This window comes from Camponotus vicinus, unplaced genomic scaffold, assembly GCF_025532165.1.
Source record: "Camponotus vicinus isolate PSW18456_S1 unplaced genomic scaffold, iyCamVici1.0 SCAF_5, whole genome shotgun sequence".
NCBI lineage: Eukaryota > Metazoa > Arthropoda > Insecta > Hymenoptera > Formicidae > Camponotus > Camponotus vicinus.
The window spans coordinates 2,525,270-2,550,707 of NW_028141977.1; the positions used below are offsets into that span (position 1 = coordinate 2,525,270).

The 25,438-nt window shown below is 27.0% G+C and overlaps 2 protein-coding genes, 1 long non-coding RNA gene and 2 pseudogenes across 3 annotated transcripts; 3 read left to right on the top strand and 2 right to left on the bottom strand.

Moving 5' to 3' along the window:
• Positions 1–342: 342 nt before the first annotated feature.
• On the bottom strand, positions 343–4,991 carry LOC145971511 (maltase 1-like). Its single transcript, XM_083099243.1, has 8 exons — positions 4,817–4,991; positions 3,906–4,093; positions 3,472–3,741; positions 2,493–2,735; positions 2,227–2,409; positions 1,353–1,608; positions 922–1,267; positions 343–481 (listed from the first exon to the last, which is right to left on the bottom strand). The coding sequence occupies exons 1-8, from the start codon at positions 4,971–4,973 to the stop codon at positions 424–426; spliced, it is 1,701 nt and encodes a 566-aa protein (XP_082955369.1). The 5' UTR covers positions 4,974–4,991; the 3' UTR covers positions 343–423.
• A 577-nt stretch (positions 4,992–5,568) lies between these two features.
• LOC145971831 (transcription termination factor 2-like) lies at positions 5,569–7,478 on the top strand (annotated as a pseudogene).
• A 1,403-nt stretch (positions 7,479–8,881) lies between these two features.
• LOC145971832 (transcription termination factor 2-like) lies at positions 8,882–25,244 on the top strand (annotated as a pseudogene).
• LOC145972022 (uncharacterized) lies at positions 10,289–12,164 on the top strand. The gene is made up of 3 exons (XR_014439023.1): positions 10,289–10,603; positions 10,696–10,870; positions 12,056–12,164. It is a non-coding gene; the product is annotated as an uncharacterized LOC145972022 (long non-coding RNA).
• Positions 12,021–19,698, bottom strand: LOC145972021 (maltase 1-like). Its single transcript, XM_083100187.1, has 9 exons — positions 19,480–19,698; positions 16,975–17,154; positions 16,526–16,713; positions 16,096–16,362; positions 14,263–14,505; positions 14,001–14,183; positions 13,105–13,357; positions 12,674–13,016; positions 12,021–12,196 (listed from the first exon to the last, which is right to left on the bottom strand). Exons 2-9 carry the CDS (start codon positions 17,129–17,131, stop codon positions 12,127–12,129), a joined length of 1,704 nt encoding a protein of 567 aa, XP_082956313.1. The 5' UTR covers positions 17,132–17,154; positions 19,480–19,698; the 3' UTR covers positions 12,021–12,126.
• Positions 25,245–25,438: the final 194 nt, after the last annotated feature.

Here is a 25,438-nt window from a genome sequence, read left to right on the forward strand (position 1 = left end):
TAAAATTAAATATTAACATGTAATTAAATGAGTATAATAATAAGTAATTTTAAATTCTTGAAGAAATAATATAACAAAATTCAATAATATATAAATTGGAGATTATAATAGATATTATGTTAATATTAATACTATAATAATATTATATTAATTTTATATTAATAATATGTTAATATTAATACTATAATAATATTATATTAATTTTATATTAATAATATTACATGCAACATAAATTTAAAATTATGGACGTTTAAATCATACATGTTACTAATTTGTAAGGATGCCTTTTAAAAAGTCACAATTAAATAAAGTATTATTTATTATTTTTTATTGCAGGAAATATTATAATTTATAAATATAAACATAATCGAGAAAGTGTCTGCTCTAATATGTACTCCAAAAGTAGCATTTTCAGTGAATGTTTTAAGACGTGTACACTACAGCGGCTTTCTTAGGTACATGTATCTTCTTTATGTCAACTCTGTAAAAGGTACAATATTTATAATAGCATAATGTTTGCATAAAGTGCATATGTTTTTTTAAACAATCTAGAAAAGGTATTTTTATCAATTATGCATATAATTATATATTTAGTAATATATGTTTTAAATAAAAAATATATCTATAACAAAAAATATATCTTAAACAAGAAAAAATTGAAATTAATTAAAAAAAATTTGTTATTAATTATATAATACATTTAAAAATATACAACTATTTTTTAAAGTAAAAAATGTTTTTAATTACAAATTTGACTATGGAACACATTTGTTAATAAAACTACAAGTGATGTTGAATTTTCTAAGAAAATCATTTTCGTTGTCGAGTAAAAAGTTTTACTATTATAATTATTTCATAACATTTATAGTTATAAGTATGTGTATATAAACAAATTTAAAAAAGTATTTAAAAAAACCGTACCGTTTTTTTGCAGAAGAACGAGAACCCACGCTAACAACCTTGAGTTTCATTCTTACTGAAATATTATAATCTGACAAATCAACCTCTTGAGAAATGTCATCATTGTGATTAATCAAAAGTACCACGGAGCGAGTACCATATTTTCTGATCACACCGAAGACAGTACCATTGTTCGTCGTCAAAGTTGTACAGCTTCCTTTAGTAAGTGCTGGCTCGTTTCGGTGCATATAGGCTAAGATTTTGTAGATTTTATAGTGCGATTCAGGACTACGCATCTCTTTCTCCAAGTTCAACTCTTTATAGTTTTGATTCACCGGAAGCCACGTCGAATTCGCGATACTAAAACCTGCCGTAACGAATAATTAATTGATTCAGATTTAGAAATACATTGTTAAATTAAATATTGTAAATCGCAAAAATTCGTCTTCTACCTGCGTTTTCCTTCGCATTCCATTGAAATGGGGTCCGCTCTGGATTGAAAGATATAGCCGCGTCATGCTCTTTGCACGCGTTGCGCGCTTCGGGATCTTGTGTATTCTCGCAGGATATATCCGTGTCGTCCACCATGCCGATTTCATCGCCGTAATAAGTCACTGCCATGCCCGGCATGATCATGGACCCCATAGTCATTTGATCCAATCTTCCGGGAAAACGCGAGGCTATGCGTGGATTGTTATCATTTCCCAACTAAAAATATATAATTCATATTACATTTCAACTCCATTTATAATTGAAAAAAATAAAGTTTCTATTTTTATATAATATAATGATAACAAAAAAATTTGATAATGCTGTTCTATTTGTCACAATTATTTTTATAATTAAAATCAATGTAACTCATGAATGTAAAATATGAGAATTAAACAATTTGATGAAAATTTTTTATCAAAAATACAAAGTATGCGAGATCATTTAAAAAAATATTAAGCCTTTGTATCTTTCACTTATATATAAATTATTGACAATCCATTTTACATGTAGAGAAAATAATGAACAGCAGGTATGTGCACAACTTGAATTTTTCTTAGGAAAGTTTTTAAAAATGTATGTAATAAAAATTTACCATAAAAATATATCTAGTCATTTCCGCCGTTTTCTTAAACTATTTTTAATGGAATAACATATTTCTCTTCAAAATTATATAGTGCAACGCATACATAATATTCAGTACAAGGAAGAATTATAAAATGTTTTCCTTATATTGCAATTAAAGTAGAACAATATATAGAACAATAAAGAATCTCCTAAATTTCGAAAATAAGAAATGAAATCTTTTCATTATGATGACTTCGTGTGAATACGTACCATCCAATTGGCGACTTTACCACTCGGCATTGAGTTCATCCAGAGGTCGACTCCTTCTTTGATATATTCCGGAGACGATTTATTATTCATACTTTTAATCATCTCGAAATTCAAAGGCAACATACCATACTTATAATATTCCATTGTATGTGCAAAATCGGTATACTCATTTATAATCAGCACCTAGAAAAATTAGAAAGAGCACATTTTCTAAATTAATAAACACAGAAAACATAGATTTGACAAAATAATATTGCTTTATTGACCTTTTGATTTTCATTATGTTGATCAGCATATTGATCCATGAATATTCTCCAACTTTTTAATAGTTCGTAAGTAGATTTTTGATTAACGGTGTAAATGTGATTCAAATAATAATAATTTTGCGATGTTACACCAGCCGCATAACTTCTAGGCTCATTTCGCAATTTTTTATCCTCAAAAATATATGGGGCGGAAATTACGCTGAATCCGTCTACTCCTCTATCCAACCAGAATTTCAATGTATTCTATAAAAAATAATTCGAAAAATCATTAAAAGTTGTAAGAATAAGCCTAAAGTGCTGTGATATGTAAGACATTTTATACACTTTTCTTTATATATCTTTCTGGTTATAAAACTTTGTTTTTTCACATAAATTTATATTTCCAATTCAATTTGCGGTTAATTTTCATTGAAACTATTGTGTATATAAAAAAAAAGCTATCTGAAGAAATTTGTAATCTAGATTAAATAATAAATTTTTAATAATAAATTTAATAATAAATAATTTAATAATAATTTAATAATAATTTTTAATAATAAATAATAAATATTAAATAATAAATTTTTAATAATAAATTTTTAATCGATGCAAAAATACGATAACAAAATATTAAACAATGAATTAATATGTAGACTATTAATGCTAGTAAATAATGTTATAATTTATTTTATTTTTTAACATATTTATTACATATGTGAAAGTTGATATTTCTTGCAATAAGTTAAAAAATATATGAAACGTTTCGATTTAATAGAAATAATAACAATTATTATTAGATTGTGTACTGATAAGATTTATTATCGTAATTTATTGAAATTATAAACGCAATAGTTTCAATATTAAAACACAAATTAATGTTAAACTAAACACATGTATATAAAGAGAGAGAGAGAGAGAGAGAGAGAGAGAGAGAGAGAAAGAGAGAGAGGGAAAGAGAAAGTAACATTATAAAACATTTGTACTTTTCTCTGAAACTTACTTCCGTCTCTTTTATTACATCCGGGTTTGAGTAGTTCAAATCAGGCAGTCCAGGACCGTATTGATGAAGATACCATTGTTTTAGTGATTTGACATAAGTCCATGCGGGACCACCAGATTTACTGATCCAATTATTAGGCGGAGTTTTGTTACCATTTCTTTTACGTTTTGCCCACATATAATAATGCTTATATTTCTTATCGCCTTGAAGAGCCTTTAGGAACCATGGATGCTTGTCAGACGAATGATTAGATACGGCATCGAGAATCACCTATAAGGATACTCTAAAGTAATTACACACAAAGAAAATACTACACATCAATAGATTTCACAGACTGAAGACAATCAGTAACTCTGTACAATTAATTACGATCATAATATGAACAATCTAATTATATCATGTATAAAAATCATGATGTAGGCAAACCGCCGCACTTTTAGGCCGAGTTCATGAGCTTTCGCCACGAGAGCCTTGAAATCATCAATTGTACCAAAAATGGGATCGATTCCTGTATAATCAGTTATGTCATATCCCAAATTGACATTAGGACTCGAATATATAGACGATAAACTGATCGCATTGATGCCAGTATCCACGATGTAGGGTAACTTTAAAGTTATTCCTAATAACATCAGAGAACAAAATTTTTAATTTTGTCAATATATCTACACTAGGCTTACGTTACTTTGGAGCCTTAATATTTTTCAATAATAAATGTATGCGCTCAGAAATTAACTAAATATAATTATACAATAACACAGAAATTTTCTTGCAAAATTTTATGTTTGGTTAATTATGTAAAGCAGAGTAGGTGAATCTAATATATTTTTTGACGCTGAAAACGAATCTATCCGCAGAATTTCTCCAGCACGTCAGATTTTTGAGTAATTTATAGTTAAATAATCTAGTAATACAGTTAATTAATAATGCATATCTCAGCAAAAAAAAATCGTGCTGCAACAATCAAAAATTTGAAAGGTGAAGATTAGTACTATACGATGCCAATGGCAGAAATATTTCAAAAATTTAAGTTCTTCCTTAATAAATTCATGAAATTTGCCGAAATTGCCATTTTTGGACTATTTAACTATAAATTACTCGAGAATCTGACGTGTTAGGGAAATTCTGCGGTCAGATTAGTTATTAGCATCAAAAAATGTATGTATGTCAGATTCACTTACTCTGCTTTTTGTAACTGATCCTCGCAGACCTGTGTAATTAATCGAATAAAATTATAACATATATGTGAATGTAATAATATTTTATTCTTTGTGTTCTTATCTTATTATTTAATTTATTTATTCTTGTCTTATATGAAACAATTAACAAGTAACGATTAATATACCTTTCAGATCGCCTATGCCATCACCATTGGAATCATAGAAACTCTGCGGAAAAATATGATAAAGAACAGTGTTGTTCCACCATGACTTATTGAAAATCTCGGCAGATGAACTGCTGACCAACAGCAAAAACGCGCATAAACATGTTGTCAGCGACATGATACCGTTTGTACTTGTCGAATCCGAAATTGCTTATATATACATTAATGGCTAAGGAAATCAGTTACTTCTTTATCAGTCGTACTTACTGAATACAATATATTTACGCTCCAAAAAAACAAATAAATAACAAACATAAAACAAATAGCTTAGTTATTGCAGCTATGTGTCTTAGTCATCAATCAATCACTGCTATAGATAACTATCATTTCATTAAAATATCGCAGAATTAATGACAAAGTGCACAGGGTGTTCCAAATGATCGGGACTTAAAATATTTCGAAAAATATAAGTTTTATAGAAAAATATTTCAGATAAAAGTTGTAGGGTTTAAAATGATCTACATACTGATCTTATCAATTTGATCTTGGATGGCATCGCCAAAATCAGGGCAAGGTTACCTTAAATTTTTTAAACCAAACTCCCTATTTTTTATTGCATATTCTTGTAGCTTACCTCGAGAGTCTTTTAAAGAGCTAAAATTTTATACACTTTGCGATATTTGTTTTGAAGTTATCGAATCTTTTATGATAAGATGTATAGTCAACTAAAGCAAGATCGGTGAATCCAACCAAGACCTTAGTTGTCTGGATCCATGACTGATCTTGTCGTAGTTGGTTAGACATCTTACCATAAAAGATTCGATAACTTCAAAACGGATATCGCAAAGTGTATATTATTATAGCGCTTCGAAAAACTCTTAAGGTAAGTTACAAGAATATCTAATAAAAAGTAAAAGGTTCCGTTTTAAACCTTATAACTTTCATCTGAAAGATTTTTCTATAAAACTTACATTTCTCGACGTTTTTAAAGAGCACGATTTTTTTGGAATACCCTATATATTATGACAGACTCTTTATCAATAACATTACACATACAACACGGAACATTACCATAATTTACAATATTTTGTACTGTATGAGTATAGTTTTAAATTAGATCTAAAAGTAACCCAAGGATTGCATTTATACTTGGAAATGTTATTTATATACCGAATTATGCATATCGTGGTGATGATAATGTACGTGACAATATATCATAAATGATATTTAAAAGAGATAAATTGCAAATTATTTTCTGCAAATAACAAACTAAACAAATTATTATGACCTGGTAGTGAAAAAATGTACATAATAAATACTTGAATAAGAAAAATGTAGTATACTGTAATACACATCATGTAGCATAACTATGCAATATAGTAAAATATATTAAAATAATTTTTTTTAATAACTTTAGTTTCACAATCTCATAATTATTTCAAAATTGCGACGTGATAGAGTATTTTGGAAGCTAAAATTATATTTAACAGAAAAAGAAAAGTAGAGAAATATGTTTTTCTCAAAAAATATATTTTTGAACTGCATTATATATATATATATATATATATATATATATATATATATATATAACTTATAATTAATAAAATATTGTAGAAGCAAGAGAACAGCAACTACTTTTATATGTAATAATTGTGCATTTAAGTTAAAATAAATATTATAAATAGTTTCGGCCTATAAAATAATATAAAAAATATTTTTCGAACAATTGAAGAAAATATTGAAATATTATCTAGAAAAGAATAGAGATTGCATGAAAGTATACGTGAATAAGAAATAGAAATTGAGAAATTTTTTTGACACTTGAATTGGGAAAAACGTCTTTACAAAGTACGAAGCTTAATTATTCAGTAAAATAATGTATCCAAAAAAACCGCATTCGGCAAGAAAAATCCATCAAAGATGAACCGTACCCAGATTATTCTCATATTTGGATAATGAACATACTGTTAAAGCCAAACACATCTCCAGAATTAAAGCAGTTAAGCAAAAAGGCACAAGCCACAAGAAATAGAGATGCATAGATCATCCAGTAGAAAGCGAAAAAACAGGGGATCCAAGAAGATTAAAAGTATGATTAATGTCACACCACGATATGTCACACAACAATATGCTCTTGCATGGTTTCTGTTGAGGGAACAGCAAAGGCCGCCTGGTAGCGTTTTAGGTAAATATTTAATAAAGAATAATTTAGCGTTATATTGTCAGAGAAGATAAATTTTCCTTGGATTTTTTTTTATTACAACCGATATGGATTTAGGACATTGACTATGATATCTTTAATTATGACTATTCTTGCTCAAAAAGATTCAATGGATAAAAATGACAGAGATAGCGAATGATCGCAAAATTTATATGTATTTAAAAATTTATTTTAATTTTGGCAGAGAAAGATGTAAGATTTTTTGCTCTTCTATTTTGTGAAATAACTGTTCTTTTCCTGAAATTTTGAATTATTTAAATTAATAACATAAATATGTATTCAATATATTTAATCTATTAAAATAATTGTGTCCGATTATTATTTGAAAATCATAAAGATGGTACATTAGTAGTATATCCTGCATCTTTATTATTTTAATGGAATGATAAAGCGCGAAACAGATGTAAATGCGATCTTCTATCCGTCGATATGCATCATGGTGACATTCGAAAGTGTCTTTAAACGCTTATCGAAAAATTATACAGTTATAACGACGTATGTACAATCAAGTGACGCGATAGCGTCGCGACACCAAGTACATAAAAAACTGATAAGAAATTGGATCCCAGCATTGAGAGTCACTGTTCTCGACGCGGCGCTACCAAGTAGCTTATCCGGAATTTTACGTTAAATAATATAACATAAACTTTCGATTGAAATATTTCAGAAATTAAAGCCGTAATTAAAAATCTAATGGCATTTTTCTCATATAATGTGAATATAAGCTTTCGATTGTGACCAGTTTGAATAAAATCGGTGCAGTCAATCCCGAGAAATGATAATCGCATGTCAGAATTGTGACATTTTTCATTTTCCGTCATAAGGTTCAGACTCATGAACGTATCTTCGCACGCACACATTCAAAGTGATTTTGTCCCTCAAACTGCGTTCATACCGCGCATATATTATTCGCTTTAGTGTGCAAAAATGCTTTAGGAAACAAAACCATTTATGTACATGTGTGTGCATATGTGTGATATGTGTATATGTGTATATGATGTGTGTATACGTGTGAAAGATTAATTTATCGCATAACAATTTTCAAAAACCTCTTGGGGGTAAAATCTAATCTATCTCGAAAACGGTATCACAAAAATATAAAAACTGTACCGTTAGATAAGACTTCTAAGGAGACTAATTTATCGTATTATAACAATATTCAAAAACCACCCCTTGGGAGTGAACTCTAATATCTAGAAAATGAAACCTTGTGAAAATACGCTACTTACCCTTAGTAAAGATTTTTAAGAATGCGTATATATTTTTTGCAGAAATAATATAAATTTTTACAAAAAGGTGGTGATATCCCTTTAGAAACAACCTTATAACGGTAAAATAAAATACGTCAAGTATATAAAAAAATATCTTTAAAAAATCTAACATATATTTTCTGTAGAAATAATATTTTTTACAAAAAGCAGTGAGATCCCCTAAAAAAAACCTTATAAAAGTAAAAAAATACGCCAAGTACATAAAAAAAATCAAAAAATCTAAAAGAGTGATAAAAATAAAATATTTAAAAACCGATATGAGATCAATACTATTAGCCAAGTACAATAAATTATGTGATATTAATTCGTAATCGATACTAAATGAGTTAACATTACTTTAATTCCTAAAGCATTTTTTATATGATGTATATAATTTAAAAAAGTTTTACACAAATTCTAAATCGCATAAATGACCTTCAGGTCGAAGTAAGATATGAAAACTTGGCGTGCCCCCCCTCCCGCTCCGTCGTTTATATATCTTGAATAAAATAAAAAATTTGATTATACAATATACATATATACAATATATATTTGTTAATCCTTTCATTTAGTAAGTACAATTTACATTTTTATAAAATAAACTTTAGACTACGAATGTGCAACAGGCAGCCTGTGGGTCAGAAACGACCTGCGAAGCTTTTCAATCCGACTTACAACAATTAAACTTTACTTGCAGAGAAAATAAAAAAACTCATAAAAAAAGAGATTTCACTTTGCCTAATCTCTATGTGATGATTTCCATGTAATACAGAGGAGACAAGATATATAAGTTCGAAATTTAGCTACGCGCGTGCGCGGTCCGTAGTGTAATTTTAAATTTTACATGGGGCCCATCAAAAATCTAGCTTTTTCCTGTTTTAAACTATATGATTTAAATACGGGGCACGCCAAGTTTTCATATCTCACTTCGACCTGAAGGTCATTTATGCGATTTAGAATTTGTGTAAAACTTTTTTAAATTATATACATCATATAAAAAATGCTTTAGGAATTAAAGTAATCTTAACTCACTTAGTATCGATTACGAATTAATATCACATAATTTATTGTACTTGGCTAATAGTATTGATCTCATATCGGTTTTTAAATATTTTATTTTTATCACTCTTTTAGATTTTTTGATTTTTTTTATGTACTTGGCGTATTTTTTTACCTTTATAAGGTTTTTTTTAGGGGATATATTAAATCGAGAATATAAAACTAAATTTATATACATTATATAAGTTATATGTTTATATGTTGAAGTCTAGAAATATCATTTATAATAAATAAAAACCAATAAAGGTAAAAATATAAAAACTTTAAATTTTATAAATGCGAATAATAGAAACCAATTTGAGTTTTAATCGCAATTTAAAATTTTTTTGTAGATTAACTGAAAAAGAGTGATACTCAATGTAACTCATATCGTAAGAAATCATAAGAGTCAAGCATTATTAGCCATTTGCGAACTTAAAGCATATAAACGATGGACTCTTAGTGGCACATATATACAAAATAAATCTTTGGATTTTATACTCTACATTAAAATTTCTCAAGTGCTCGCCATTTGATGATTTACTCATCTGAAAGAGATGTGGGTAGGCAACAAGAATATTATAGCTATCAAAGATTCGCAATAATTATCAAATATTTAATACTTAGAAGAACTAAGCGAGAACTAATGGAAAAAGATGATTTAGAGAGCTTATCTAATAAATTTATTGAGGAGGTAAAATAGTGAAATTCGATGCATATAAACAACTCGTATACAAAAAAATTTTAATTTATTCCCGTACTCTATTTACCCAATTCTCAGTTCAAAGAGCAAGAAAGAAACATATGTTTCATTTGGCATGGTAAAAAATATGATATGCCTGCTTATTTTTCAAATTTAAATAAACTAGATATTGAATCTGAAGTAAGATACTAATACTTATATAATCATTAAAAATGTATCAATGATAAAACAATACATTTTATTCATACAATTATTATCTGTTCCTTGTTCTTCTATTTCAAGATAAAGAAATGCAATTTTCGAAAACACAAAACGAGTTATTAGCGATGCCGATGTAATAACGCTCGAGATTTTGGTACTACGATTACGTCAATTGTGTTGTCAGTCGTCAATAATTCACGGGTTCGATGTTCACAATGATGTAAAACACGGTGGAATAATGAATGCAAATTTTGATTTATTGTCACGAGTGAGTCATATCATCATATCATTTAAGGAAGAGGAAGAGGAAGATGTTAGTATTGACAAGAAAATAACTGAAAATCTACTCATTGCTGAAAACCATGGTATTTCTTAATGATCCCATTGGTTCTAAAGTGAGTGACAGTAATCTACAAGAAGTCATCATATAATCTATAAAAAGTCTCATGGCATTATTTGCGTGCAATTAATGTGATATATAATTTAGATGGGATTGTGCTTAATATAATTAAAGGAATTTTATAAGAGAATAAACAAAGAGAATAAATTTATTATCATTTCCCAATGGATTCTGATAAACGTTATAGCATCGCACCTGTCTTCAATAAAGGATGCCACATTTAACAAATTTAAAAGGAAATGTCAACTTTAAAAATCGTCAAGTATGCTATAGATGATGAAAATTGTTATTTAAGCATGTTTTTTTATTATATTTTATTTTAAAAAGTGGATACTCATGTGTCCTATTTTTTGCTTCAAAATATAATAGATTTCTTTAACAGTTAAAAAACCGATCTAAGAATCTTGCTGTTCTCATTTACTGCAAGTGGAATAGGATTGAACTTAGTAGGTGGCAATCATTTATTATATTATTTGACATTCATTAGAATCCATAGTTGGAGACACAAGCTCAAGATAGGATTTATCGCTTTAGTCAGAGGAAAACGTCTATATTTATAAGTTAGTACACATCACATTAATTTTCTCACGTGCATTGTTCTATTTAATGTTGAGTATTTTTCTTTCTAAACTTATTTGCGTTGATACAATGGAGGAACGTATAAAAGCTTTGTAAGAGCGAAAACTCGAGATACCGATGATCAATGTGCTGAGTGGTGATAAAAATAATGTTGCTATGAAGTTCATTCTGAATCTTCAATGTCATTGTTCGTTCTTTAACCCATTTTATTTTATGATATATATATGTGTATATATATATATATATATATATACATATATATATATATATATATATATATATATATATGTATATGTATATGTAAAGTATACAAACATAATATGATGATAGTTATATAATTTATAGCTCTCATATATCGATATATATTTAATTTAATAAATGAGATCATTTTTCATAATATTAGATTAATATTCTATGGATAATGTCTTCTCTTATTTTAATGTATTAATATAATATTTTAGAACGGTTCTAAAAGGTTTTGTAAATGATTTAATTATTTAATTAAAAATGTTAACATATTCTATATATTTAAAATATATTAATAATTCAATGAAAATTAAATATTAACATGTAATTAATGTAATTAAGTACGTATAATAATATATAATTTTTAATTCTTGAAGAAATAATGCAACAAAATTCAATAATATATAAATTGATTATAATACGTAATTAATGTTTAACATAATAAATTTAACATATTCACATTATATTAACATTAATATTGTATTAATATTATGTTAATAATATTACATGTAACATAAATTTAAAATTATGGATGTTTAATTTATATATGTTACAACTTTGTAAGGATACCTTTTAAAAAGTCACAATTAAATAAAGTATTATTTATTATTTTTCATTGCAGGAAATATTGTAATTTATAAATACATAACCGAGAAAGTGTCTATTCAAATATGTACTTCGAAGATAGCATATTCAGTGAATGTTTAAAGACGTGTACACTACAGCGGCTGCCTTAGGTAAATATATATTGTTTATGTCAACCCTGTAAAAGATATAAAAATGAATTACATATCTGCACACAGCACCTGTCAACATCACCATACAATATTTATAATAAAATAATGTTTGCATAAAGTATGTTTTTTTGGAAAATCCAGAAAAGCTTTTTTATCAATTATGTATATAATTATGTATTTAGTATAATATATGTTTTAAATAAAAAATATATCTATATCTAAAATGAGAAAAAATTGCAACTAATTAAAAGCACAAATTTGTTATCTAATACATTTAAAAATATACAACTATTTTTTAGAGTAAAAAATGTTCTTAATTATTGTATAAATTTGACTAAGAAATACTAATACTTGTTAATAATACTGTAAGTAATGTTGGATTTTCTGAAAAAATTAGTTTCGTTGCCGAATAAAATGTTTTACTATTACAATTATTTCATAACATTTATAGTTATAAGTATGTGTATAAACAAATTTAAAAAAGTATTTAAAAACAACCGTACCGTTTTTTTAAAGAAGAACGAGAACCCAAGCTAGCAACCTTGAGTTTCATTCTTGCCGGAAGATCATGATTTGACAAATCAATCTCTCGAGAGATGTCATCCCTGTCAATCAAAAGTACTACGAAGCGAGTACCATATTTTCTGATCACACCGAAGACTGCACCATCGTCCGTCGTGAACGATGTATAGCTTCCTTTGGTAAGTGCTGGCTCGTTTCGGTGCATATAGGCTAAGGTTTTATAGATTTTATAGTGTGATTCATTACTATTCATCTCTTTCTCCAAGTTCAACTCTTTATAGTTTGGATTCACCGGTAGCCACGTCGAATTCGCCGTACTAAAACCTGCAATAAAGAATAATTAATTGATTCAGATTTAGAAATTCATTGTTAATAAATTGGACACTGTAAATCGCAAAAATTTGTCTTCTACCTGCGTTTTCCTTCGCATTCCATTGAAATGGGGTCCGTTCTGGATTGAAAGATATAGCCGCGTAATGCGCTTTGCATGCCTTGCGTGCTTCGAGAACTTGTGTATCCTTCGAGGATATATCCTCATTCACCATACCGATTTCATCACCGTAATAGGTCACTGCCATGCCCGGCAAAATCATGGACGTCATAGTCAGTTGATCCAATCTTCCGGGAAAGCGCGAGGCTACGCGTGGATTGTTATCATTTCCCAACTAAAAATATATAGTTCATATTACATTTCAACTCCACTTATAATTGAAAACAATAAAGTTCTCTTTTTATATAACATGATAATAACAAAAAATCTGAAATGCTGTTCTATTTGTCACAATTATTTTTATAATTAAAATTAATATAACTAAAATATGAGAATTAAACATTTTGATGAAAATTTTTTATCAAAAATACAAAATATAAGATAATATTAAAAAAAAAACTAAGCCTTTGTAACTTATTTATATATAAATTATTGGGAACTTATTTTATATGTATAGTAAATAATATATAGCAGAAATTTTTATTTGCACAACTTGGACTTTTCTCCGGAAAGTTTTTAAAAATATATGTGATAAAAATTTATAACTATGTAAATTTAGACAAAAATTTCTCATGATTGCAGATTTAGATGTAAATTCTGTTGTTTTCTTCAAAAGCTTTTATTAAGAGAATAATAGAATAAAATATTTATCTTCAAAATCATATAATGCGACGCATACATAATATTCAATACAAGTAAGAAATGTAAAATGCTTTCCTTACACTGTAATTAAAGTAGGACAATATAGAATCTGCTAAATTTCAAAATTAAGAAATAAAATCTTTTCATTATGATGATCAGTGTGAATATATACATACCATCCAATTGGCGACTTTACCGCTCGGCATTGAGTTTATCCAGAGATCAACTCCTTCTTTGACATATCCCCCAGTCGTATTATCATTCACATTTTTAATGACTAGGAAATTCAAAGGCAACGTATCATACTTATAATATTCTATTGTATGTGCAAAATCGGTATACGAATTTATAATCAGCACCTAGAGAAATTAGAAAGAGCATATTTTCTAAATCAATAAGTACAAAATAGATTTGACAAAATAATATTGCTTTATTGACCTTTTCATCTTCATTAAATTGATCAGCATATAGATCCATGTACATTTTAAAATGTCTGAATAGTTCGTAAGTAGGTTTTAGATTAGCGGTGTAAATATGTTTCAAATAATTGTAATCATCCCGTGTGGCACCAAGCGCATAACTTCTAGGCTCATTTCGCAATTTTTTATCCTCAAAAATATATGGGCCGGAAATTATGTTGACTCCATCTATTCCCGTATCCAACCAGAAGTTCAATATATTCTATAATGGGTTCCAAAAATTATTAAGAGCTGTAATAATAAGCCTAAAGTGCTGTAATGTGTAAGATGTTTTATACGCTTTTATTTATATATTTTTCTAATTATACAACTTTGTTTTTTTATATAAATTTATATTTCGAATTCAATTTGAGGTTACAAATTTTCACTAAAACTATTATATATATAAATTAGAAGCTATCTGAAGAAATTTATAATCTAAATTAAATAATAAATTTTTAATCGATGCAAAAATACGATAAGAAAATATTACACAATGAATTAATATGTAGACTATTAATGCTAATAAATAATGTTATAATTTATTTTATTTTTTGACATATTTGTTACATGTGAAAGTTGATATTTCAAGCAATAGGTTAAAAAATATACTAAACGTTTCAATTTAACAGAAATAATAAAAATTATTATTAGATTGTATACTAATAATACTGATAAGATTTATTAACGTTATTTATTGAAATTATAATCGCGATAGTTTTTTTTATTAAAACATAAATAAAATTAATATTAAACTGAATACATGTATACAGGGTGACCCATTTTAACTTAGGCAGCCAAATAACTCGAAAAATAAGCAAGATAGAGAAAAATGTTTTAGACAAAAGTTGTATGGTTTCGAGGGGGCCATAAGATGGTATCATTGGTTTGACCTTGAAGAGTCATTTGAAGGTCACGTGAAGGTCACTTCAATTTTTTTAAATGGAACATCCTATATATTTTTGTACATTCTTGTAGCTCATCTCGAGAGCTTTCCAAAACACTATAATTAAGTACATTTTCGTTAAGTACTTTTTGAGTTATGAGGCTTGAAATAATTTCTTAATTTTACATAAACCGTAAAATATCTTGTAAAATATTCATTTTTCGATTACCTTACCTTAATAGTTTTATGTACAAAATAATGAGAGGAATCAATTGGTGTAAAGAAAACACATAGTTGTTTCGAAGAAAAAATATGTAATTTGCAATTAACAATTCCATATTTTTTCTTAAAAACAACTATGTGTTTTCTTTACACCAATTGATTCCTCTCATTATTTTGTACATAAAAGTATTAAGGTAAGATAATCGAAAAATGAATATTTTACAAGATATTTTACGGTTTATGTAAAATTAAGAAATTATTTCAAGCATCATAACTCAAAAAGTACTTAACGGAAAGGTACTTAATTATAGTGTTTTGGAAAGCTCTCGAAATAAGCTACAAGAATGTACAAAAATATATAGGGTATTCCATTTAAAAAAATTGAAGTGACCTTCACGTGACCTTCAAATGACTCTTCAAGGTCAAACCAATGATACCATCTTATGGCCCCCTCGAAACCATACAACTTTTGTCTAAAACATTTTTCTCTATCTTGCTTATTTTTCGAGTTATTTGGCTGCCTAAGTTAAAATGGGTCACCCTGTATATATATATATATATATATATATATATATATATATATATATATACAGAGAGAGAGAGAGAGAGAGAGAGAGGGAGAGAGCGGGGGGGGAGAGAGAGAGAGAGAGAGAGACGGAAAGAGAAGTAACATTGTAGAACAATTAAGCTTTTCTCTAAACTTACTTCCGTCTCTTCTATTACGTCCGGATTTGAGTAGTTCAAATCAGGCAGTCCACAACCGTATTGATGAAGATACCATTGTTTTAGTGATTTGACATAAGTCCATGCAGAATCACCATCTTTACTGATCCAATTATTAGGCGGAGTTTTGTCTTTTTCTTTACCTTCTGCCCACATATAATATCCCTTATATTTTTCATCGCCTTGAAGAGCCTTTTGGAACCATGGGTGCTGATCAGACGTATGGTTAGGTACGAAATCGAGAATCACCTATGAGGATACTTTAAAGTAATTATACACAAGGAAAATATTACACATCGATATATTTCACAGACTGAAGGCAATCGGTAACTCTGTACATTTAATTACGATCATATTGTGAACAATCAAATTATATTATATATAAAATCATGATATAGGCAAACCGCCGCACTTTTAGGCCGAGTTTATGAGCTTCCGCCACGAGAGTCTTGAAATCATCTATTGTACCAAAAATGGGATCGATTTCTGTAAAATTAGATATGTCATATCCCAAATTGACATTAGGACTCAAATATATGGACGATAAACTGATCACGTTGATGCCAGTATCCGCGATGTAGGGTAACTTTGAAGTTATTCCTGATAACATCAGAAAACAAAGTTTTAAATTTTGCCAATATATCAACACTAGACTTATGTTACTTTGGAACCTTAATATTTCTCAATAATAAACGTATATGCTCAGAAATTAACTAAATATAATTATACAATAATTAATCGAATAAAATTAAAACATATATGTGAATGTAATAATATTTTATTCTTTGTGTTCTTATCTTATTATTTAATTTATTCATTCTTGTCTTATATGAAACAATTAACAAGTAACAATTAATATACCTTTTAAATCGCCTATGCCATCACCATTGGAATCATAGAAACTCCTCAGATAAATTTGATAGAGGACAGTGTTGTTCCACCATGACTTATTGAAAATCTCGGCGGATGAACTGCTGACCAGCAGCAAAAACGCGCATAAACATGTTGTCAGCGACATGATGCCGTTTGTACTTGTCGAATCTGAAAATTGCTTATATATACTTTAATGACTAAGGAAATCAGTTATTTCTTTATCAGTCGTGCTGACTGAATACAATATCTTTACGCTCGAAAAAACCAATAAATGACATAGAACAAATGGCTTAATTACTGCAGCTATGTGTCATAATCAATCAATCACTGCTATAAATAACGTTTCGTTAGAATATCGCAGATTTAATGACAAGGTGTACAGGGTGTTCCAAATAATCGGGACTTAAAATATCTTGAAAATTATAAGTTTTACAGAAAAATATTTTAGATAAAAGTTGTAGGATTTAAAACGATCTATATACTGATCTTATGAATTTTGATCTGGATGGCGTTACCATCAAGATCAGGGCAAAATCACCTTAAATTTTTTAAACCAAGTTCCCTATTTTTTATTGCTCATTCTTGTAGCTTACCTCGATAGTTTTTTTAAAGCGCTAAAATTTTATACACTTTGCGATATTTGTTTTGAATCTTTTATGATAAAATGTCTAGTCAACTAAAGCAAGATCGGTGAATCCAACCAAGACTTAAGTTGTCTGGATCCATGACCGATCTTGCCGTAGTTGGTTAGACATCTTACCATAAAAGATTCGATAACTTCAAAACGGATATCGCAAAGTGTATAATATTATAGCGCTTTGAAAAACTCTCGAGATAAGTTATAAAAATATCTAATAAAAAACAGAGGATCCAAGAAGATTAAAAGTACGATTAATGTCACACAACAATATGCTCTTGCATGGTTTCTGTTGAGAGAACAACAAAGGCCGCCTGCCCAATAAACACATGATGGTATATTATACGTTTAAATCAAGTATTTACGGGAGGTCTAAATGTGATAGATTTAACGTATATCAATTGCGTATAATTTTAGTTGTGATGTCCAACTGATATACGTTGTCATAAACTATATTTATTTGTTTTCTAATGCTATTCTCAAACCAATTAAAATCGTATTTGATAAACTAATAAACTACGTTTTATGAATACATAATTTTTACGAATTACGAGTACCTATATAAACGTATTACAATGACTATTTAAAATACGTATTGTAATGACTATTTAAAATACGTATTGCAATGACTATTTAAAATATGTATTGCAATGATTATTTAAAATACGTATTGCAATTACTATTTAAAATATGTATTGCAATGACTATTTAAAATACGTTATTTTTATTATACTTTTAAATAATTTTTGTTTTTAAATAAACGTATTATATACAATTATACAGGTCGTCCCATTTTAACTTATACAACAAAATATCTCAAAGATTAAGCTTCATCGAAGAAAATGTTTCAAACAAAAGTTGTAGGATTTAAAAATATCTATTTATTGATCTTATCACTTTAACCTTGGATAGGGTAATCAGTTTACATTAAAAAAATATGATTCCATTTAAAAATTTAAGATAATTTTGTCCTGACTTTGACAACTCTACCCAAGATCAAAGTAATAAAATCAAGTAGCATTTACTGTATCTACAGCGATTTCAACACTTTCATTATTCCCAATTGTATAGCATGTAGGTGAACATAAATTTTGTGTATTTGTAAAAGTTAAATTAGAATTATTTGTTTGTGTGCACGAAGACAATAATATGTTTTGCACTGCATTATTTATCTTTCGACGCAACTGTCGATTGCTCAGAAGCTTCGTATTCTCACACATTTTTAATTTTAATTTTAATTTTAATTTTAATGATTTATATAACGGTGAATAACAATTATAAAATATTGAAAATAAGAGATCTGATATCTTTTAATGTAACATTTACGTCTTTAAACAATTTTTAAAATACCTATAATAAAACAAAATGTAATAGTAAATGTAATAAAAGAGCAGATATAAAATCTCTATTATTAATACAGAATTGTATATATTGAGGCCATAAAAGCGCAATTATAAGCAAGACTGTTTAGGAAAAGCTATATAATACTATAGATAATATAGCTGTAAATAATACAAAATTAATTTATATATTATTTGTAAGCAACACAATAATATTAAGATAAAGGAAAAAAAACTATTACATTAATCTTTTACGAACTTGTGTTTTAATGTTTAACATTTAATCAAATATGACACATGCGCATAATAAACATTTTAGTCTTTCTAACTAATAAATCTTCAAATAATTAAAAAAAAATTAATTATAAAAAACTCTCTTATGTAATACAATGAAAACCTTAAAACCATTATAATTGTTAATATGAAATACTAATGTATAAACACTTTTACTGCAATTACACAAAGAATAGAAAAAAAGAAGAGAAACAAAATATAAAAATATAATAAAATTTTTACCTTTGAAAACGTTGTCGAAATTCAATTTTTGTAAGCCACACAAAATCGTCAATAAAAGAAATGATCAACAACACCATCAACGTACAAACACATTTGCGCGATAATTAATTAAAGTAAAATATTAAAATCCGACAAGATTTTAAGCTTTCGGACCAGGCGAATATTAGCTTCGGAATAGGTAAGCAGGAACGCTATGATCCGTGTGGAGCTGTCGACACTGTGAAGTGATGTAGCAACGGCGCGACAGCACTGGCAGCAGCTCACCGCGGAGGGCGCGGAGTCGAGAGAGCGTTTGTTTTAACAAAAGACGAATATTAACGTTCTTTGTATGCTGGCAATACTTCCAAACAAAACAAACGGGACATAAGACGTTTTAAAGATATCTTAAAGACGTCTTAATAAAGAACTGTTATAATACTATAAAAGACATCTTAATAACATCTTTACAATTTATATTATATAGTATGTATAGTAATAAATTAATATTTTAATATATTTTGATATTAAAATTTATATATAATACTTACCGTTGAATATATATATGTGTGTGTGTATGCACTTAAACCATAAATTTATTTTTCTTCACAGGAAATGAAACATATACGAGTACACTTCAGAATACACTTACACACATTAAAATGCAATGATTATTCCAATAAGCTGTAATTGCATGTAAGCCATGCAATATATTTTATAAATCGTCAAAATATTTATATTTTAATGCAATAATATATCTTATCAAACTGTAAAACAGTCATTATATGTATTAGAATATGTATTCACCAGCATGTGAGTCAATGAGTAAAATTTGTACTGATATACTTATGAGTATATCATTTTACTGTAATAACTCGGTTAAATAAAGACGTTATTATTTCGTTACTCTTATTATTCTAACAATAAAATTATGTGTCACATTAGTTTCAGGGGAAGAAAGATATTCATAAAATTATTAAATACTATAATCAAAATTCAAAATATGCATGTCAATATAACATGCACGTATATTATAGAGATAATTATTGTATATATAATGCAATACATACATATATATATATATATATATATATATATATATCTTGATACGTTTATAAAAGGAAGTTCGTGTAATTATTATAAATGTTGAAAATGTATCATTTTTATGGTTTTTATACAATCGTATAATATACGATAATGATATCTGTTTTTATTACATTTGCATAAAACAAAACGGATTTTATGCGTTGAAAAATATTATATAAGAATACGAAAAGAAACATTTAATTTCTAGAATGTATCTGCGTCTATTTTATTTCTTATAATCGTATATTTATGTAATCGGAGAAACGTTTATTGACGATATACGACTAATAAACATTTTATTATTACATATATTTAACTCAAAATATGGTCAAATATATATAATAATAACATTTTATTATTACATATATTTAACTCAAAATATGGTCAAATATATATAATAATAAAATATGTTTATTAGTCGTATAATATTTTAGTTGTAAAATCAGGTGTGTATATATTATTCGTGCAACAATTTATTAACGTTTTAAAGACTTAGATTATACCATTTATAGAATAGAATTTTGTAAACATTTATAAATGAGATTTTTCTCATAAATTATATACGTTTTCAATAAACGTTTCCTCGATTACATAAATATACGATTATAAGAAATAAAATAGATGCAGATACATTCTAGAAATTAAACGTTTCTTTTCGTATTCTTATATAATATTTTTCAACGCATAAAATCCGTTTTGTTTTATGCAAACGTAATAAAAACGGATATCATTATCGTATATTATACGATTGTATAAAAACCATGAAAATTAAAACGTTTATCTGATATACTTATACCACATTTATACTAACTTTACGTTTAATAAATGTTTAATATTCCATCATGTGTTTATTGGGTGGTAGTGTTTTAGGTAAATATTTAATAAAGAATAATTTAGCGTTATATTGTCAGAGAAGATAAATTTTCCTTGGATTTTTTTTTATTACAACCGATATATGGATTTAGAATACTAACTATAATATCTTTAATTATGACTATTCTTGCTCAAAAAGATTCAATGGATAAAAATGACAGAGATAGCGAATGATCGCAAAATCTATATGTATTTAAAAATTTATTTTAAATTTGGCAGAGAAAGATGTAAGATTTTTTGCTCTTCTATTTTGTGAAATAACTGTTCTTTCCCTGAAATTTTGAATTATTTAAATTAATAACATAAATATGTATTCAATATATTTAATCTATTAAAATAATTGTGTCCGATTATTATTTGAAAATCATAAAGATGATACATTAGTAATATATCCTGCATCTTTATTATTTTGATGGAATGATAAAGTGCGAAACAGATGTAAACGCGATCTGCTATCCGTCGATATGTACCATGATGACATTCGGAAGAGTGTCCTTAAACGCTTGTCGAAAAATAATACAGTTATAACGACATACAGCGTGTTTCCGCAACATACACATCATTAAGTCGGGTTGTCTATCTGCCCACTTAGGGACATGCTTTACTGGACTCGCAGAATAAGATCAAAATGGGAATAAGGAAAAAGGAATCTGTTTTTATCATTCTATTATAATGAACAGTTGTGAAATTTAATAATATAAATAAAATATTTATCTAATAATAAATAAAATAATAATAAATAAAATAACATAAATAAAATTTAATAAACAAATTTGGACAAATATAATGAAAAATACTTATAATGAAAAATTATTTGATTTTAAATATAATAAATATAATAATTTTAAATATAATTAAATATAATAAATTATAAAAACTCGATATAATCACTAATTTCTTCTAAACATAGAGCAATCCTGCTGAAAATGTCTCTCACTTGTTTTATCAGAAGAGTGATCTCTGCCCATAGATCTTACGCCTATGGACTTTTTTATGTGAAACATCTTAAAAAATAAAATATATCACACCCCGCCGGAAAATGCAGAAATTCTTAAAAATAGAATTCGTAACGCATGTGCGGAGATTACTTCTCTCATGATAAGTCGTGTGAAAGAAAATTTCATGCGCAGAATTGCTTTATGTTTAGAAGAAGATGGTGATTATATTGAACATTTATTGTAATTTATTACATTTAAAGATCAAAAATATTTGTCATTATAAGTATAATTTATTATATTCGTTTATTATATTTTTTACTATAATTGTTCAAATTTATTAAATTTACTTATTAAATTTACGTTATTAATATATGTTAATATATATTAATATTTATTATTAAATATTATAATTAAATGTTATAATGTGTTATTAAACAAATTTATCAATTTATTAGAATTGAATATTTTATATATACTATTATTATCTATATTATTAAAAATATATTTCATATAAATTTATAAGATATATTATTAAATATATATTTTATCTATATTGTTAAATTTCGCAATTATTTACTATAATAAAATGATAAGATTTTCCTTTCCTTACTCCCCGTTGAACTCGCATTCTAATCTTATTCAGCGAATCTAATAAAGTATGCCCCTGACGATGGGCATCTAGACTTAATGATGTGTATGCTGCGGAAACACCCTGTAAAATATTAAATCGAGAATATAAAAATATATTTATATACATTATATAAGTTATATGTTTATATGTTGAAGTCTAGAAATATCATTTATAATAAATAAAAACCGATAAAGGTAAAAATATAAAAACTTTAAATTTTATAAATGCGAATAATAGAAACCAATTTGAGTTTTAATCGCAATTTAAAATTTTTTTGTAGATTAAAAAGAATGATAAAGAAATGATAGAAGCTTCGATGAAGCTCATAGTAAGAAATCATAAGAACCAAGCATTATTAACTATTTGCTTTTATTAACTTAAGGCAAATAAACAATCGTACAAACATAAGAATCAAGCATTATTAACTATTTGCTATTATTAACTTAAAGCAAATAAACAATGAGCTCTTAGTGGCACATCTATACAAATTAAAGCATTGGATTTATACTCCATATTAAAACTTCTCAAGTGCTCGCCACTTGATGATTTATTCATATGAAAGGGTAGACAAGAATATTATAAGCTATCAAAGATTAAAAATAATTATCAAGATTTACTACTTAAAAAAACTAATAGAAGCAAAAACTAATAGAAAAAGGTGATTTAGAGAGCTTATCCAATAAATTTATTGAAGAGATGATAGTGAAATTCGATGCACAGAAACAACTCGTATACAAAAAAGTTTTAATTTATTCCCGTACTCTATTTATATAATTCTTAGCTCAAAGAACAAAAGAGAAACATATGTTTGACTTGATATGATAAAAAATATGATATGCCTGCTTATTTTTCAAATTTAAATAAACTAGATATTGAATCTGAAGTAAAATACTAATGCTTATATATAATCATTAAAAATGTATCAATGATAAAACAATACATTTTATTCATACAATTATTATCTGTTCCTTGTTCTTCTATTTCAAGAATAAAGAAATGCAATTTTCGAAAACTCAAAATGAATTATTAGCGATTCCGATGTAATAACGGTCAAGATTTTTGTGCTTTTACTACGATTACGTCAATTGTGTTGTCAGTCGGCAATAATTCACGCGTTCGATGTTCACAATGATGTGAAGCACAGTGGAATAATGAATGCGAATTCTGATTTATTGTCACAAGTGTGAGTCATATTGTTGAAGGAAGAAGAAGAGGAAGACATTGGTATTTACAGGAGAGCAACAGAAAATCTATTTATTGCTGAAAACCATTATTTTCTTTAATGATCGCATTAGTTCTAAAGTGAATGACAATTATCTACAAAAAGTCGTCATATAATCTATAAAAAGTCTCATGACATTATTTGCGTGCAATTAATGTGATATATAATTCAGATGGGATTGTGCTTAATATAAGTAAAGGAATTTTATAAAAGAATAAACAAAGAGAATAAATTTATTATCGTTTCCCAATGGATTGTTTTGATAGACGTTATAGCATCGCACCTGTCTTCAATAAAGGATGCCACATTTAACAAATTTAAAAGGAAATGTCAACTTTAAAGATCGTCAAGTATGCTATAGATGATAAAAATTGTTATTTAAGCATGTTTTTTTATTATAATTTATTTTAAAAAGTGGATACTCATATGTGTCCTATTTTTTGCTTCAAAATATAATAGATTTCTTTAACAGTTAAAATACCGATCTAAGAATCTTGCTGTTCTCATTTACTACAAGTGGAATAGCATTGAATTTAATAGGTGGCAATCATTTATTATTATTTGACATTCATTGGAATCCATAGTTGGAGGCACAAGCTCAAGATAGGATTTATCGCTTTAGTCAGAGGAAAACGTCTATATTATAAGTTAGCACACATCACATTAATTTTCTCACGTGCATTGTTCCTTTTAATGTTGTGTATTTTTCTTTCTAGACTTATTTGCGTTGATACAATGGAGGAACGTATAAAAGCTTTGTAGCGAAAACTCGAGATAACAAGCAATGTACTGAGTAGCTACAAAAATAATGCTGCTATCATTCTGAATAATCTTAAATGCCACTGTTCGATTTTTAGTCCATTTCTTTTTATGATATATATATATATATATATATATATATATATATATATATATATATGTATATGTATATGTAAAGTATACAAACATAATATGATGATAGTTATATAATTTATAGCTCTCATATATCGATATATATTTAATTTAATAAATGAGATAATTTTTCATAATATTAGATTAATATTCTATGGATATTGTCTTTTCTTATTTTATTGTATTAATGTAATATATTAGAATGGTTTTAAAAGATTTTGTATATGATTTCATTATTTAATTAACAATGTTAACATATTCTATATATTTAAAATATATATTACCAATTCAATAGAATTAAATATTAACATGTAATTAAATGCGTATAATAATATATAATTT

Coding starts and splice junctions, on each gene's coding strand:
- LOC145972021 (XM_083100187.1), bottom strand. CDS start 17,131: ATGTCGCTGACAACATGTTTATGCGCGTTTTTGCTGCTGGTCAGCAGT. Junction 16,363..16,525: donor CTCATAAACTCGGCCTAAAA/GTGCGGCGGTTT, acceptor GTATCCTCATAG/GTGATTCTCGATTTCGTACC. Junction 13,358..14,000: donor GTAAAGTCGCCAATTGGATG/GTATGTATATAT, acceptor ATATATTTTTAG/TTGGGAAATGATAACAATCC.
- LOC145971511 (XM_083099243.1), bottom strand. CDS start 4,973: ATGTCGCTGACAACATGTTTATGCGCGTTTTTGCTGTTGGTCAGCAGT. Junction 4,094..4,816: donor TGGCATAGGCGATCTGAAAG/GTATATTAATCG, acceptor TGATGTTATTAG/GAATAACTTTAAAGTTACCC. Junction 1,609..2,226: donor GTAAAGTCGCCAATTGGATG/GTACGTATTCAC, acceptor ATATATTTTTAG/TTGGGAAATGATAACAATCC.